This window comes from Ciconia boyciana, chromosome 1, assembly GCF_034638445.1.
Source record: "Ciconia boyciana chromosome 1, ASM3463844v1, whole genome shotgun sequence".
In the NCBI taxonomy this organism is placed as follows: Eukaryota; Metazoa; Chordata; class Aves; order Ciconiiformes; family Ciconiidae; genus Ciconia; species Ciconia boyciana.
This window is the reverse complement of record NC_132934.1, coordinates 34,365,090-34,382,816: the sequence shown is the minus strand read 5'-3', so window position 1 is coordinate 34,382,816 and position 17,727 is coordinate 34,365,090. Positions and strand designations below refer to the sequence as shown.

Below are 17,727 nucleotides of genomic sequence, written 5' to 3'. Positions count from 1 at the left end.
TTTCCCCACCCTGGCACACTGAGACAGAATCTTCCTCTGCACATCCCGCAATGATGACAAGGAGCTGTTTGTGCCCTCACCTACTCCGCTCCATAACGCAAACTTTTCAATCATGTTATTTTTTTCACTTAGCTTTCTAAGATCCCTCTTCCATGCTAGAATTTATCAAATTATTCACTTCATCTTTAAATTCTGTCATGTCACTAATATATACGATGCATGCAAATAATGAATACTACTTCTAACATTACATAATGGGACTCCCTTGTCTTATCAATGTGACAGAAAATTATTATTTTATTTATAACTTTCATTGTACGTTTCTGAGATGATTCCTAAATGTTCAGAACACTCCATAGGGCTTACTAGTTTTCTTAATTGCCTTCAGTAAAGGACTTTGTGAAAAGCCTTTTGAAAGTCCAAATAAATTGGATCAAGCATTTCTTCCTCATCCATTATTTTCATGACATGTTCAAAGAGTTCTAACAGATCAGAGAAGGTTTTCTTTCAGCAAAGCTACCCTGCTTCTTTTAGCAAAATTCAATCTAGAGTTTTGCTCATAATTCGATTATTGATGATGTATTCAATCCATTTAGCTAATACTGAACTCAGACTTACAGGCCAGTAGGATCATTCTAGTTTGTTGAAAAAAAGCAACAAAACCAAAACAATAGCCAAATTTTAACATCCAGTTTTTCAATTAAGTGCTAATAAAATTTGCATCAGCTCAGCCCCTTCAGTTCTTATAAACCTCATTTGTAGCCAATCAGCCATCTGATTCTGCTTTCTTTTTAGTCTTTAAATTTCTTTTATTGTTTCCTTTAATTGCCTCAATTTAATATACTATCTCATTTTTACTACTTTAAAAGTGTAGATATTTCATTGCATTTTCTGTAGCAGAATCCATGTAAATAAATCTTTCAACTTCTCTGTAACAATTCCTTCTAAACCTACTCTTTAAGAAACAGCAGGTCTGCTGATATTTTCATGAGGTTTTCTACTTCTGATGTAGTTGAAAAAAATCTTTGCAGTTACTTTCATCTTCAGCTATGAGGTCTTCAGACCGCCTCTTAGACTATACATTTTCCATCTTCCATTTTTCCTGCCACAGTTTGTTTTCTGTTTTAACAGTTACAATTTACCTGGAAGAGGCTACATTTGGGGTCAAATAAACGTTTACCTCGCAATTTTCCCCATTGATTTTTAAACGTTTTTCTTAATAATCTGAGGCTGACTCACCATTTGAAATCCCATTCATGTGTTAATTCAAAGAATTACTAGAATTAATGTCAAGGTCACAAAAGAACACTCAGATATCTACTTACCTTAATTACAAGGATTGGCAATGAGACATCTAAATATTATCACATATAGCAAAAATTTTGCCATTCAGTTATAAACAGCATCAAAGATATAATAAAAGAAACAGTATAAATAAATTTTAAAATTATATTTTTACATCAACGATTTTGATTAGGAATTGTTCACTCATATGCAGCTTTTGTAATGTTTAATTTTTTGTTAGACCAAATTTCATTTTTTTCCAACTATATATTCCGTTTATATCTCTTCCTGCCACAGACAATTAGAAGATATATTTTTGGATATTCTATAAAAGGTTCATTTACAATAATTTGATTTTACTATTTTCCTACCAGAATAAAATGATCCTAATGTTTCCTTTCTTCCAGAAAGCTCTGGCAGACTTTCCCCAGTCTGGGTAGGGTTTGTCCTGAAGCATCATATCAGTGACCTGCAGGGAAAGAAGAAATAATATACAGTTAAACTGGTGTCACAAAAGGAAGTACTAACACGGACTTCACAAACACTTTCTTTTATGTATGACATGCCCGCTTCAGTTCTGATAATTTTAATCGTTAGAAAGTAGAAAAATAGTATCTCTAGTGTTACTTGCAATCAAGATAAAGTATATTGGCCCACATATTCTTCCCCGAGAAGTGCACGCAACTCCTTGAGAAACAAGGAAACCTGTGGAGATCCAAAGAAGAGAAGAGGAACTAGTCTAAAAGTTACAGCAACCTACAGGACATAAGCTACATTCCCCTATGGCTACGAGGCTTTCTGGTCGAGCCTGGGAGAGGGGATCCACTTCCCTGAGAGCAGCATCAGCAGAATTTCCACTCTTGAAATCCGAACTGCAGCCAGGGAGTGCAAGCCTGTGAATTAAGCGCTATATGCCAATTATAATCTCCTCCCGTTTCTTGGTATCAGTAAGAAAAGCACACTTGGGACTAGAGACACCAAAATACCTTAAAAATGCACGGAATTCTAAAAGTATGAAATATGTATTCTCATTTTCATATTTCCTATCTAAAGAGACCACCTGTCTGTTTCTCTGTCCAGAGACTAATATGCATGCACTACTTCTGGGCAGAACACAAAAGTATTAAAAATTACTTTCACCTAAATGAGGGAGGTGAACACCCCTCAGGCGCTTGCACCTTTGGGAAGCTGGGTTTTCATATCCATTTACTTCAAGTTAACTGTACTAAAAAGCACCAAAAGTTACATTACAGTAAACTCATCAATGCCATTGTGCAAAAGATCCAGAAGAGTGGAAAACCTACCCATATGTAAAGATTAAGAAATAATTGAACCGATAAAGGAAATAGGGGTGAGCACCTCCTTCAAAACACAGATAAGTAAAACAAATTCTTACTATCTGTCATTTGTATCAGTAAACAGTGGAAAATTCCTGTTTTGATTAGTATGAAAATAACTCTTAATAAGATTTCAGAAGGAAATAGCTTTGAATTGAAGTCAAGATTTCTTGTTTTTATTTTCCACTACATTTAGTTTGATATACAGAGTTTTTAAAATCCAGTTTACCATTCAGGGTGTGAGCTACTACTTTCAGTCAATGACAATAACAGTGTTTATCAAAAAGAACACATGCCCCATGATTAAATGAAAACTACATATAAACTACATTCAACTTCTAAATTTTGGTTCCAAGTCCATTTGGGGTTAAAAGTCCTCAGCATATTAGCCTGAAGGGCTGGGTCCAAAGGATAATGAATATGTTAAATAAATACATTCTAGGATTTTATTATTCCATTAAGCCTAGCCTGAAGAAAGAACAGGTTATACCCCGAAATACCATCCTTACTAGTTGTTTTATGTAGGTAAATCTTTTCTCAGATCAGCATGCTATGATACTTTTTTTATAAGATCCCTATTATCTAAATAAATATTTTGATAAATAACGTTGAATAAGATATCTGTAAAGATTTAACCCACTACTTTACTAATACCTTTTTCTCTTCAGAAGAGTCTACATAGTAATAAATATTTGCAAAGAAGAACAGATATTTCTAGAGGTTTTGTTCAATTTTCAAAATATTTTCTCCAGGCACTTTCTTGGAAATACTTCTTACATTTGGTAGAAGGATGCAATCTGCTCCTCTATGACCAATTATTAGAGTAGCATGTTTCATAAGAATGACATTCAAGAAGGAGACATTTTCTGAGGAAAATGGCAAAACAAGGCAGGAAATGTTCTTTCTGATATCAGACAGTTGGTCTTTCATCTCCCAGCTTTGGCATTTATTTAAAGTCATATCACCAGATCAATGTCAGGTCGGTTGCAGCTAAATTGGCTGAAGCAGAGACAGTCATTAAAGGGATGCATTCCATAAAGAGAAATCCAATTACCTTTTGCATTAGAGAAATCAAATTCATTTTCTGGTTTGGTCAAGGACAGTCAGTGTGGAAAACAACTCACAGGAGAAAAGCACTCAACACTGTCATAGTGCAAATAAGTTTTAGATAGGAACATCAAAAACTCATTGCTGCTGTTAGAATGGTTTTTAGAAAAAGAAAAATATATACTTTTTAATTTAATTTGCACAACTTAGTATAAAGAGATGCATGAGCGTGTATTTTTTTCTCTCTCTTTGTATTTCACAATGCAATTACTGGCTATCAAACATTTCTCTCTTTTACTGGACTATATTTGAAAACACTGCGGATACTCAGGAATAGAAAATAATCACTTCAGTAATTCTATGTATGCATGCATCCTACATAATCAAGATAAAACAGGGAAAGCCACTTACAAAGTAATTAAGTAATGTATTTTTTTCTTGAACTAAGAGATGTGATATACTTTAATCAATTAATTACACTGCTTCAATTCAGAAAGGAATGGCCCCTACAAATAATGACTGTACAGTCTTTCATTTTATTTAGTGTCTCATGAGAGAAATGGTTACACTATATTGAAGTGCACAAACAAAACTGCATAATACACAGTCTGACTTTTTCAGTTACAAACATGCCACAGCAAAATATTTTCATAAAAAATTAGTATGCCTTGTATATATTACAGAATCTTAAACTTCACTTTGCTAAATAAAAATATTACTTTATTGACTATTCATATTATTCACTTCACATTAACTATGAAGATAACTTATAATGCTTTTAAAAAGGAATATTACTATCATTAAATTAATAGCAAAATGTTACAATTCACAATTTTTGTTACAGAATATTAAATTGTTCCTTTTGATCTGATATACTACAATAATTAGAAAAATTATGTCCTATCATATAGAAGAAAGAACCTGGGATTCAAAGTCTTGTTCAGAGCAAGTAACGTACACAAACAAGTGCAGAAAGCAAAACTATAAAACCGCAAAAAATCCCAACAAAACAGTAAGATACCTAAGATACTTGAGATATACTAAGTGGAACAGTAAGACATCTTAAGGATCATTTACTCCTTACGTGTATGTATTGCTCAGGATGCTCAGCACATACTTTAGATGTTTCCTCCCTAGACAGTCATGTCAAATGATGCTACCTTGTAAGTCACAGGATCCTTCCCAGCAGAGGCAACATCTGCAGCAGGAATTTCAGGTAAGGCTAAGTATCTTTTCTATTAATAAGCTGCCTGCAAGTGAAACTTTCTTTAAAAAAAAAAAAAAAGAAGAAAATGACCTAATACTTTGGTCATGCCTTCAAAGTATCTTCCAAATTCTTCACTAGTAGGAACTACACTGTCATTTTCAGAGTGCAAACTGATCATTCCTGGAAAACTAATGTGGCATGGGCTGCTGGCCAAGCTGTTTTCATCTGCCAAATTGCATTTTAGAAACCTAGAAGTATAAAATTGCATCAAATAGTTTCATAGTAGCACTTCTCCACATAAGAAACTGCAGAAACTGTATCTTGATAGCGAAATGGACTCTGGACAAGCTCTCTAGGACGTGATGGATTCCATGCTGTAACACTCATTAAGTAGAGACCAACCCTCAGTGAAGGATTTTCATTGCTTTATTCACACTCGGATAAATCATCAAAACAGGGTAAGAGCAGCCCTCCAGAATTTAACAGAACATAGAAGAAGCCAAGATCCACAAGAAAAGCCTGGAAATACAAACCAAACGGTGAACTCTGACATCATTTTATTATTTTGATACAGCAATGAGCACTGAAAGGTCTAATGGACAGTAGGACTCCAACATCTTATATCAGTAAAGAAATTGTTCATACACAACTACTCAGCCAGGAGGACAAGACATCATGGTGCTATTGCTGGAAAATGGAGTAGCCTGAATAACTCTGCATTTGGCAAAACACATATTTCTACCACTGTCAAGTACATGACTCAAGTATTTTAAGTGTTATTTTTTTTCTATTTTTATCATTTTACTATTTCAAAATATGATATTTTAAATCATAAACCTCCTCATAAGTAGCACTAAATTAATTTAATTTGAAACTCAGCCTTTAAATAGTTCATAAGTAGCACTTTTCCACTCTCCTCGAACTCTTTACACAAGAAATGTTATTTTCAGTCCTGCAACTGAGGAATTTAATTCACAAGAATGTGTATCATAAATTCTAAAAGTTTTCAGAAATTCTAAGGATGCCATAGTGTCAGGGCAGGTCCAAGGGCAGTTTCCCAGGGCAGGTTGGTTTGGTTTCATGCTTGGTTGGTTGCTTGGTTTCATGCAGCACAACGTTCCTCATCAAAAGAGCCCATTGATATCTTTTGCAAATACTCAACACCGCTTACATGTTTCTGAAAAGTACGGGGGTTTTTTATAGAGAGTGGGGCTAAATCAGGCTAAAGTAATTATGTTTCCTGAAGTCAGAGTGTGAAGCCAGTGAGAGCTAATGTATACCTCTGAGTGCATACACTCCCTTTGCTTTGCTGTTAAGTACTTTTAGGTAAGAGCTATATATAGGTATCCCACTAACTACACATCAATTCTTTATCATATCTCAGTCTTCAAGTACTATACTACATCATGGTAAGCATATACCAAACCAGGGATACATTTAGTATTCTGTCATTAAAAGCTTCTATCCATCATTTTTGACTTTGCCTTCTTTGAGATATTTAAAACCTGCAGAGCTGTTCACTTGATGTACAAAAGTAACCTGTATGGAAAATGCTTTTACGTTTCTTTCATCTGGATGTTAGGGAGAAAACTGTCTTCTGTGGATCATATCTCAACACTTCCATGGCTTACACAATGATAATATGAAATGCCTCCTTTAATTATGAAATTGTTTTGGTAGTTGAGCAAAAGTGTCGAAAACTTTGTTACACATCCTTCAGAAATAACTGTTAATTTATTTTAATCCACTCTGCTGCATTTTGGAATATACAAAATGTGTAAATGTTTGAAAACAAATGTAACAAATATTTGTACTTAGGCTTACTGATCTATAAGGGGGATGACATTTTTCAAGCTAAATATTAATATCAGCTGTAACTACACTGCTAGATTTTAAAGTAGTTTTGTCTGCTTTCTACATTTTCAAACATTCCTAATGTAGTTTCATTCCTACCCTGAAAACAATCAAGCTCGTGTTAGGTTATTTCTCCTTCAATTTAATTGTAAGAAATTCTTTTTACATTTGCATTTTCAAAGCAACAGCAATCACAGAGAAAAAATATGACCCCTTCAATCTACTCTTTAATTGTTTTCTCATTTTAATCAGAGCCAGAACATTGTTCTTGTCTCACCAACATGTATTGCTTTAACAGTAGGTAAATCCTGAAAAACAACATTAATTTGCTGTCACAATTCAGTGATCAATATGAATGCCAAATAATACTGTGGTTCACTTCTGCTGCTTCCACAACAGCCCCCAGTATTATTTTGTGCATTTGCATATATCCCACTAATAAAATGTTTCCAGAGTGTTGCTCTTATGAGCTATTATTCTCCTGATCCACAGCATTTGCACACATGCACTGCCTTACATCTGAATTTCCACTAAAACCAGTTAAGAACATCTTTTGTACAAACACTGAGGGGGCTTATATTAATTATTGCCATCTTTACTGATCCATGCAAATTTATTTCTTCACCCATTGATGAAGCAGAAAGCCTCTTCTTTTTTAGCCAGCAGATCTTGATTTGGTTTTTGAATATTATCACAGCAGTTTCTGCCATAGTCACAATCCATACAGGGATAACAACTCAACAACAAGACAAGAACAACTAAAAATATATACACTTCAGGCTCAACTTCAGAAAAGTCGCCCCTGCCAGCACTTCCTTTCCATTTCCAAATCAAGTTAGGACAGAATGCTACATAAAGCCAGTGTCTAGCCCACAATCAATTTGTGGTGAAAAACTTCTTTAGATATCAAAAGTTGAGTTAGGGAGAAATCTGGTCTGCAATTATTTTAGGTCTATTCAAGTTATTCTGGAAATTATACTTTGTATTTCAATACCAGCAGAAATAATTCCTGAATAAATTTTGTTTCTTAAAAAAAAATCTAAAGCAAACAAAAAAGAAGAATAATTTTCTTTTAACTGGAAATTCCTTGACACTTCATAAATATAACAACTGTTTAGGAAAACTTGTACAATTGAAGTAGGGCTTCTGCAAAAAAAATCTAAGCTGCGCCATCTCATTTTCTACCATGTTTCAAGTCCCTACTGTGCACACAAATCGCTGTATACATGCAACAAAATATACTGGCTGCCACATGGCAAGCACTTGCTGTTTATATAACCATTGACACCATGTTTCAGAAGACATTTTTTTCTTGCTTTACTGCTTCCTTATTAGTGCTACAAATGCAGAAGCAGAGGTCTGGGTAATATCATATATTACAGACAAGGCATGACACACAAAGCCACACCATGATTTTTATTTAAGGCATTCAACTCAGTTCCATCTTAGGCTGACACGGCATGAGATCTTGCTTTACTCATTTAGGGAGCTCGGTGGTTTTGGTAAAAGTCCATCAGTAGAAGTCATGCCATATTTGGTGCACATATGCCATACGCATCTAGATTGATGTAGATTCTTTTCATAGCCAGTGAAAAGAAAAAGGCATTTCTGCACAAAAGAACAGTGCAATTCACTTCAGAACAGGTTCTGTTGTAAAGATGTACCTATTTCTCTTCACTCTAAAACAGGACCTGCTCAAATGTTCACATTGCTGACACTGGAAGTCTGGTAACATGAATCCCAACCTAGTTTCCTCCATTTCTTAGTGTTTCTCATCAAAGTGTCATTAACTTAGTTAATGAAATATGTGATGGCTCATAAGGGATGAGGGTTCGTCATAGGATGTGTGAGTATGGCCCTTTGCCTATGCCTAAAAATTAGGCTCTTGCCCTCAGCAGGCTGATTCAGACAAACACATATAGAATCCAAGTTCCTTGGGCAACTCCTGGAGAAGAGTATGCACAGCCAAAGGATTGTAGAGCATGGATGAGTCATATCACAGAAGGGTGATCCACTCTGGTGAGCAGAGTCAGCCAATGCAAATACCAGATACAGAGGTACTTGACTAGGTGCTTGACTCCAGTTTCCACAGGATGCGTTTCTGTATTTTTGAGATTAAAAATGCAGAGCTCTCTAGGGAACAATGCCATAGATGCATTGTTTTACTTTTGCACAGTAGACTATTGATTAAAGCAATCAAATGGGAGTGCCCATTTTCATTCTCTGGTATCCCAGTTCTTTAAGTTTAACCAGTGTTACAGGTTTTATCCATTGACTTTAATGCAAAAGGCACACCAAGTGCCTAGGTTAAGAATCAGCCTCCAGGACTCCCCATCTCCTGTAGCTACAGAATCAGACTCTTTCACAATTTGTCCTTTGTTTCAGCCTATGAATCTTGTACACCTAGCTACAAAGCAAAGCACTGAAGAAAGAATTGAGCCAGCATGTGATTTGCATATAGGTAGTCTCCACTACCTTGATGGAAAGGACAGAAGGTTCAAAATGCGATCACGCCAAAAGGGAATTTTTATGCAAAATGCAAGTAGTAGTTTTTAAGTTAGGGTGGGATCCATAATATCTTGGAATATTGCAGGAATGTGAGCATTTCCCCATTTACCTCCAAATTACAGCAACATACAGCTCCCAGCTGTATAGTCACATCACAAACACGGGAGTCTTTGTTTTAGTATATATGAAACTATACACCAAATGGTGACACATAGTAATTAAGGTGTGATTTCTTCTCTGGGACTGTCTTAACCTAAGCAAAACCTTGATGTCTGAATGTGCCTGCAAGTCACAGACAACAAGTTCAATTGACAGATTTCATAAAGGACTCAGAGCTCAGAACGGTCACTATCAGCAGCAATGAAAAACTGGGAAAAAATATAGTTTGATTTGACTTAGCTATGACATACATGCTGAGCTGTTCTGGCTAGATTTCCAACAGTTCTGGATACATCCCCAAGGAATACTTATGTCTTTAAAGACAGTTTGTGATGGGTTGGCCCTGGCTGGACACCAGGTGCCCACCAAAGCCACTCTATCACTCCCCTCCGCAGGGGGACAGGGGAGAGAAAATATAACAAAAGGCTCGTGGGTCAAGATAAGGATGGGGAGAGATCATTCACCAACTACCATCATGGGCAAAACAGACTTGACTTGGGGAAATTAGCTTAATTTATTGCCAATCAAATCAGACTAGCATAATGAGAAATAAAACCAAATCTTAAAACACCTTCCCCCCACCCCTCCCTTCTTCCCAGGCTTAACTTTACTCCCAATTTCTCTACCTCCTTCCCCCCAGCAGCACAGGGGGATGGGGAATAGGGGTTGTGGTCAGTTCATCACACGTTGTCTCTGCTGCTCCTTCCTCCTCAGGGGGAGGACTCCTCACACTCCTCCCCTGCTCCAGCGTGGGGTCCCTCCCACAGGACACAGTCCTCCACAAACTTCTCCAACATGGGTCCTTCCCATGGGCTGCAGTTCTTCACAAACTGCTCCAGCGTGGGTCCCTTCCACAGGGTGCAGTCCTGCAGGAACAGACTGCTCCAGCGTGGGTCCCCCACGGGGTCACAAGTCCTGCCAGCAAACCTGCTCCAGTGTGGGCTCCTCTCTCCATGGGTCCACAGGTCCTGCCAGGAGCCTGCTCCAGCACAGGCTTCCCACAGGGTCACAGCCTCCTTTGGACATCCACCTGCTCTGGCATGGGGTCCTCCACAGGCTGCAGGTGGATATCTGCTCCACCATTAACCTCCATGGGCTGCAGGTGGATATCTGCTCCACCATTAACCTCCACAGGCTGCAGGTGGATATCTGCTCCACCATTAACCTCCATAGGCTGCAGGGGGACAGCCTGCCTCACCATGGTCTTCACCATGGGCTGCAGGGGAATCTCTGCTCTGGCACCTGGACCACCTCCTCCCCCTCCTTCTTCACTGACCTTGGTGCCTGTAGAGTCGTTTGTCTTACATATTCTCATTCCTCTACCTTCTGACTGCTGCTGGTGTTGCACAGGTTTTTGTTTCCCCTTCTTAAATATGTTATCACAGAGGTGCTACCACCATTGGTGATGGGTTTGGCCTTGGCCAGTGGCGGGTCTGTCTTGGAGCCGGCTGGCATTGGCTCTATCGGACACAGGGGAAGCTTCTAGCAGCTTCTCACAGAAGCCACTCCTGTAGCCCCCCGGCTACCAAAACCTTGCCACACAAACCCAATACACAGTTCTTCTGGACTTTGCAAACAGGAAGCTTACCAGAGTATCTGCTGTGGAGCATGCTACCACCCTAGGCATGTATTTAAAGAAAGTCACATGTCAATTCCCAAGACACAACGGAGTCCCATGTGAGACATGTTCACAAGAGAAAGGTTTCTACTGATCAAATTTAAATTCGGGCCTATCTTCTTTCAACATCTCCATCTAACAACTTTCTCGGTAAGACTTGCATGTATTCATGTGCTAGAACAGATGCAGACAGCTTTCTGAATGGGTCATTAACTATTACTCCTGGGTAGCACGATCATTTGTATTTGTACCATGATACCATCAGAGACTCACAGTTAGACTTGTAAATTGTCAATGCATCTTCTGTGTAGTCTGTGTTTTGATGTGTCAGAAGGTCATCATTTGCTGTTCTGACAATTGTAGTTTTGAAGTCCTTGCTCTTTAGAAAAAAGTTGGTGTCCATACATGACAACACGTATGCCACTTGGTGCCTTTTCACCTGCCTTTCCCTTTCCCACTAATACTTTTTAATTATATTTGGTAAGCTAATGGATGAGAGAAGCCCAACAAATGTATAGGCAACACTTGCAGTGAGAACATCGTGTAAGGGTGATTCTATGGCAGTTGAGGGAGTGAAAGAAGAAACATTTGTGACAACAATTTGTGACAATAGCAAATTACTAATGAATTGTTTGGGGGGCTTGCTGTTTCCTTCTCTATTTAACTTCCACTTAGTGACTACTGAGGAAGTATTTTCTTGTGGAGAAGGCTGAATGAATGTGAGATATAATGGGTGTGTTTTGCCACTTGATTGTTGGGAATTATTTTCACTTTACACAATGTGTTCTAGATCAACAGCGTAAGTTAGCTAGAGTAAATATAAGCAGCAGAAGCACATCTTTCAAAAATCTCTGATGGTGTCTACATCATGCAGAACCTGGTAAAAATTAAGCTCTGATGTTTGCACTCTGCCTTTCACCGCTTTCTCACACCCAGGCACGTAAGCCACAGGAGAACCATCTGAACACCGGGAGGTCCCCAGCGACGTGCAGGAGGCACACAGGCCACTCTGCTGAGACACCCACCTGCTTCCTCCTGCCAGAACAAAGAGCTTAATTAAACAAAAATCCATCTCCACGCTGTTGACACTGTGCTGCTTTCCCAGTTGATTCAGAGCTGTGATGTACTGACAGCTCAGAGTGGTTTCAATCCATTTAACTTCTTTATGGTGACTGGCACAGACAAGCTGTAGCTTCAGAACTTGATGGGAACTTGAAACTTCCTTTACATGGCCCTTCCTGTTCTGCACTCATATCAAACACAGCTACTATATGACTATATTTGTACTCTAAGTAGAGAATGAGAACAATTCCACACAAAACAAGTTTCTCATAGCTTCTAGAAATACTACCTTGAAATGAAAACTGTTAACAGAAAACAAACTGCAAAAATTCATGAAGTACTTCTGAAAAACCTTCCCATGACTCTTTACAATATTTTCTTTATCATACTACAGGGGATTATACCACTAAAAGAATTTTCTGCTCTGCTCCTGGTCCTTTGCCAGATTTATGGGCAACGTCATTGATTGTTTTTAATTACCCTTTTACATTGAAGCTACAGCCACATTAAGAAAATAATCCATCAACAATTTAGAAATCCTTCTATTTGTCCACATTTCCTAGGCAATTCTGTACTTGAAGTGCAAGCATGGTCAAAGTTTTGTCGAATCCCCTTTAAAAAAAATTACTTTGGTCTTACTTCCAGAATAAAGAGTGTACATGGAAGGTACTCAGTGGAAGGTGGTTAGTACTGGTTCCACTTCAACAGAGGAAAAAATCCAGACTCTGTTGCAAAGTCACTTGCTATTCTGAATAACAAATATTTTGCTTTGAAAAAGTCAACCAACTATTTTTTGCGTCAGACTGTGTTCTTTAAGACCATTCAGACAGTCAATTTTTAACACCTCAAATTACAATTAAAATGTAAAAATACCCATCAAAAATTGCACAAAAGGAATGTAGTGTCTTTTCAGAAAGCAGAGAAATGATAATTACTCTTAAGCTGTATCAGGATTGTTCATAGTATTCTCAGTGCTGAAAGAGGAACACAAAATGAAGTATGTCCCTGTTCCCTGAATAGAGATACTTTGGGGATTAATTATTCAGAAAATTGAGATCATCACTTAAGTTGTCTCTATTAAAGAACCATAATATTGGAGGCCTTTAGTGTTTCAAGCATAGTGATTTTGCTGTTCCCTTAAAATAATGTGAGTGGCTCAGCTCAGATATACCAAATTAAGAAAGATAATATAATTACGTTTCCTTTTATTTGCATTCAGGTTTTAAGGTTTGTGTTTTCAAAGACTTCTCCCCAAATATGATGCCTTGAAATGAAGTGGAAGATAAGACACTCTTATAGTCACACAAAACTCCAAACTTTGTCTTTTAGATAAAATTCCTGCTACTGTAGAGTCAAGACAAAATATTACAATTTTTAACAACTGAGAATATTGATATCTTTTTGTATAATAAACACCAAAGGGGAAAGCTGGTTATTAAACATTAATGGATACAACTGAAAATGCTTCATACTGCTCCTTGTTTGGGAAGAACATTGAAGACAAACAGGGGATAATGGTTTGTGAAGAATTCTTAAGTAATAGTTGGGTTGCTAGAGCATATTTTGGAAAAGGAGGTATAGCAAAATGAGAGCTAAGAGAAATCACTGTAACTCTAGGGACAGGATTTTACACTTCCTTCTCGACTTGTGCTGAAAGATGTTCCACAGCAAATTTGACAGTAAGTAGATACCTGGTTTTGCAGGCTGGGAAGTCAAGGATGGCTAGAAATGATTGGTAGTAACATTGCTTTCTCATATCCCCTTGGCTACAGAAAATAGCAGTCTTTAACCAAAATGCTTAGTTACCTGCGCCTAGGCAGAACTTTGTATTTTTGTTGCTTTAGTTCCATAAGGAGGGAAAGAATGCCAGGACCTCTGGGCAAACAGAACATTCAAAGAGAATGGAATGAAATTTGTCCTACTTTTAAGTACACTTGAGAACACAATCCTCAATATACAGTTGTTATTCAACCTTCTATATTATAAAGTCTGTGCCCACGCTATACTTTTATTTGAAATTGAGTCTCTCATATAAACAAAGAATCAAGAATTTTTAAGTTTTCTTTCCTGGCTTCGTATGCATCACTATCCATCTGCAAACATTCATCCCATGGGGAAGCAGGATTTATATCATTTAGAAGAAAGCAAATAACATTAGATCATGGTTGCACAGTTATTTGCCATTTGTTCAACATGTTTATTCTTTATCTACTGTCTACACACAAAGCCATATGAAGTCAGGTAGTGGTCACTCATTAAAATGTACTTTTACCTTATACATATTCATAAGACACACTGTAGAGAAAACCAACTCTTCTTTAAAAAAGAACAAAGGAGAAAAATCTCAAGGAGACCAACTTTATATGAAAGGAAAAGTTGATTTTCTTAAAAGTTCAGATGTTACAAATTAAAAAATGCTGCTTTATCAACATGGTGTAAAGCAGATTTTTTTATCAGATTCTCTTTTGAACAACAATTTTTGGTCAATTATTACTTCTCATGTGGACATTTCTCAAGGCTGAGCCATACTGTGTGCACAGCTGATATGGTACAATCTTTGCTCTACAGCTGGTCTTGTTTGTCATCTCGGCTTACTCGATTAAGCATTTTAATCAGTGTTTTGCATAAGATTGTGCACCTTCTGTTGAAAATTGTCTGGCTGGTATTTAGTGGAAAACCAGTTGACTTCTCAACATCTTACTTAGGCTTTGGCCGTTTCTCATTCCATAACTTCTGAAGGGTTTATAATCAGTATCTTAAATTCTTCCTTTCTTTACAAGCAATAATGAATGTTCTCCTATAACTGCTAAATTCTGTATTAATAATGTTGGTAAGCAGCTTCCAATGAAGCTGGTAAACCGTTTTACGTTTAGTATAATGCCATGGAGAATATACAAGACTGCCTTATTTTGCCTTAAGCTTTGACCTTTTTGCCTCTAAAAATAAAATACTAGTTTTAGTATTGTATTTATCCCTTCTCTTCTGACTGTTTTGTTAAGTCACCCCTTTTATTCAGCCAGATCAGGTGTTTGGTGGGGGTTTTTTTGGATGAAGTAATTCTGCTTTTTCCCCCAGAGTTCTCAGGAAATTGAATGCAGATTCTATTCACATGTCTGAATTAGCTATAACGTACAATTTAAAATCACCTTTATTTCATTCATCCTGTCTATGTTTACATATGTTTCCCTTATGATATTAACATAACCCAGGAGCATTATCATTTGGGCTTTTCTGAGTAGACCATTTGGCTGAACTCCAGCTCTTTGCCTTGCTCTCTTAGCACAAGGAGGGAAATACCACATTTTGGGAAAATGTAAGTCCCCCCTCCAGAGCCCAGATCACATTGTCTTAATGCCTTCTAGAAATTTTTATTGATAAATGAGAAACAAAAAGCTCTCCAATGACTAAGCATAAACAGAAGGACTTAAAAAAAAAACACCTTTGCCTTATAACTGTAAAGAGAAGGCAAAAATTCAGTTAGATTATTAGTGTTCTCAAACAATAACTGCATATGCTCAAGGGGCATGAGACAACAAAATTCACTTTATCTGGGAAAAGATAAAGTTACTATATTTACTAGATATCCACTATTGCAATAGGTAAATACACATTTACAGTTAATTTACTTTATATTTAAGTTATATCATCTCTATATCAAAGATATACTTTCTGCTTTACTAAAGTCTCACCCTCCCTGCCTTGACTACAATAGGCCATCTTTGAACAAGTCCCTAGACTCCAGTTTCAATGCCTCTGAATTCTCATTGTTAATCATAAGTCCTTGCTCAGAAAAATGTATTTTAAAATTACTCAGCCCAGGACCGAGTAGCCTGATTGTATGAGAGCACTGTGACATTGTACCTGACAACTCCATTCCACCTCCAGTTTGAAAGACAGTCCATGGAAAACTAAGCTAGTGCTGATGCACTTGCATTTTAACCTAGGTACATATTAACCTAGGAGGCATACTGCTGGCTTAACTACTATCTAGCAGAGTTAATGTGGTAGAACTTCCAAGCATAAATGACAAATATAAGTGGTGATGCTCGGTATACATATAATGCATAAAGCTGGAATATAGATTCCCTGATTTATTTTGTCACATAAATAGGAATCTCAAGAAAATGTCCATGTCGGCTGAAAAATTGGAACAGAATTTTTTAGGTTTATTTATATAAGCATATAAACATAAATCTATATATGCTTGAAAACCAGTAATATCTGTAAACACTTTTATTAAAATTGCAGCCTCTCTGTGTATATTGGCAAAAACGTTTTATAACAGATGAAGAATGAAATATGAATACAGCTCTAGATTAGCTAAAATTGGTATGACCTTAGGTCTAGTATGAAGTATCTCTCATGTAAAAATATGGTATATATAGGCATTTTTAGTTTGTAATAGGACCTCCTGAATCTTATGCACAGAAAACCAAAGTTTAATAAAGACCCTTATCAGCTTTGAAAAATCTGATCATTTTTGATGGGAAAATGAAACAACGAAATAGACAGTCAGAGATGACTGCAACAAGTTCTAGAAAAAGAGCGACCTTGATGGATGACAGGAAGAGAGAAGTGTGGAAATGATAAAACACTAAAAATGAGAGCATGAGGTTGAAATAAGCTCAGTAAATGGACATACTAACGTATAGTTGCAAAAGAATGGAGATCCAGTTCAGAGCGTAAAAGTACTTGTTTACACTTCCTTCAACAGAAATGAAGGTTGACACTGACAGGTAGATTATCCCTAGATTAGAGAAAGCTACCGCTTTAAGCTAGATATTAGAATGCTTCCTAGGACATCTCAGATTGACCATTTGTTCCTGAAGTGTTCGAAAGAGAATTCAAACAGCTGTTCAAGTAATACAGGAGATCAACCCACAGGACAAGAACCAAACCAAGACAGACTAAAGACACAACTTCTGGGAGCAGAAAGTTCAGGTCTAAGACCCCAGTGTTATCATGTGCTTGAGAGACAGGCAGAAAATACATCCTACCTAATGTTCTTAATTATGAAAGTACTCCTAATTAGAGTAGTCTCTAGATTTTTCACTCTCATGAGTAATTAAGATATCTTAAAAATACACAGAATCCAGAGCTGTCATGTGAATCTCTTTGATGTCTGCTAGAGAAACAATGGAATAATTGCTTAGTAATTTATAAGCTTTACTATCTCATTTGATAAATATGTGAAGAGACTATATATGAGTCTTTGAGCACCTTCGGTCCACAATGCAGCAATGTTGGAATGCAGCAAAGAAACCTCTAAACCGGCATCAATACAAGCCAGCATGTCTTCTCAGTGGACCACACTGCCATCTGCATGTACTTAACTTTGGTTCACAGGCAGCTGACCTAAAATGCCTTGGCCTCCTGAGAGGCAGGCATATTAACTTTGATGTAGTACCACAAAACACAGCTTTTGTTCTTACGACCCAGGCCGGACATCTAGCCATTGCACACCCTTGTGCTTCTTTTGCTGGGGTTTGCAGATATGGATTTGGAATTAGGCTGGACACTTGCTATTTTTTTCCAAATGACAAATGAAATGTAATGAAGTTAAACTGATTCATGATGTGAATTTTTCAGTACAGCTAATAGGCTATCAGGTTAAACTATGTTGTAATCCTGTATCCAGCAGACAGCAATTA

General features: G+C 37.1%; 1 protein-coding gene across 6 annotated transcripts in view; it reads right to left on the bottom strand.

Moving 5' to 3' along the window:
• The window catches only part of TMEM117 (transmembrane protein 117), a 231,608-nt gene that overhangs the window by 71,762 nt on the left and 142,119 nt on the right, over nt 1-17,727 (bottom strand). For all 6 annotated transcript variants that reach the window (XR_012042640.1, XM_072862277.1, XM_072862294.1 and 3 more), the window contains one exon: nt 1,656-1,753. Coding sequence is in view for 5 of the 6 variants with exons in the window: in XM_072862277.1 (XP_072718378.1) it covers nt 1,656-1,753 (98 nt within the window). In the remaining variant the exon portion in view is untranslated. The remainder of the gene's footprint in view (nt 1-1,655; nt 1,754-17,727) is intronic.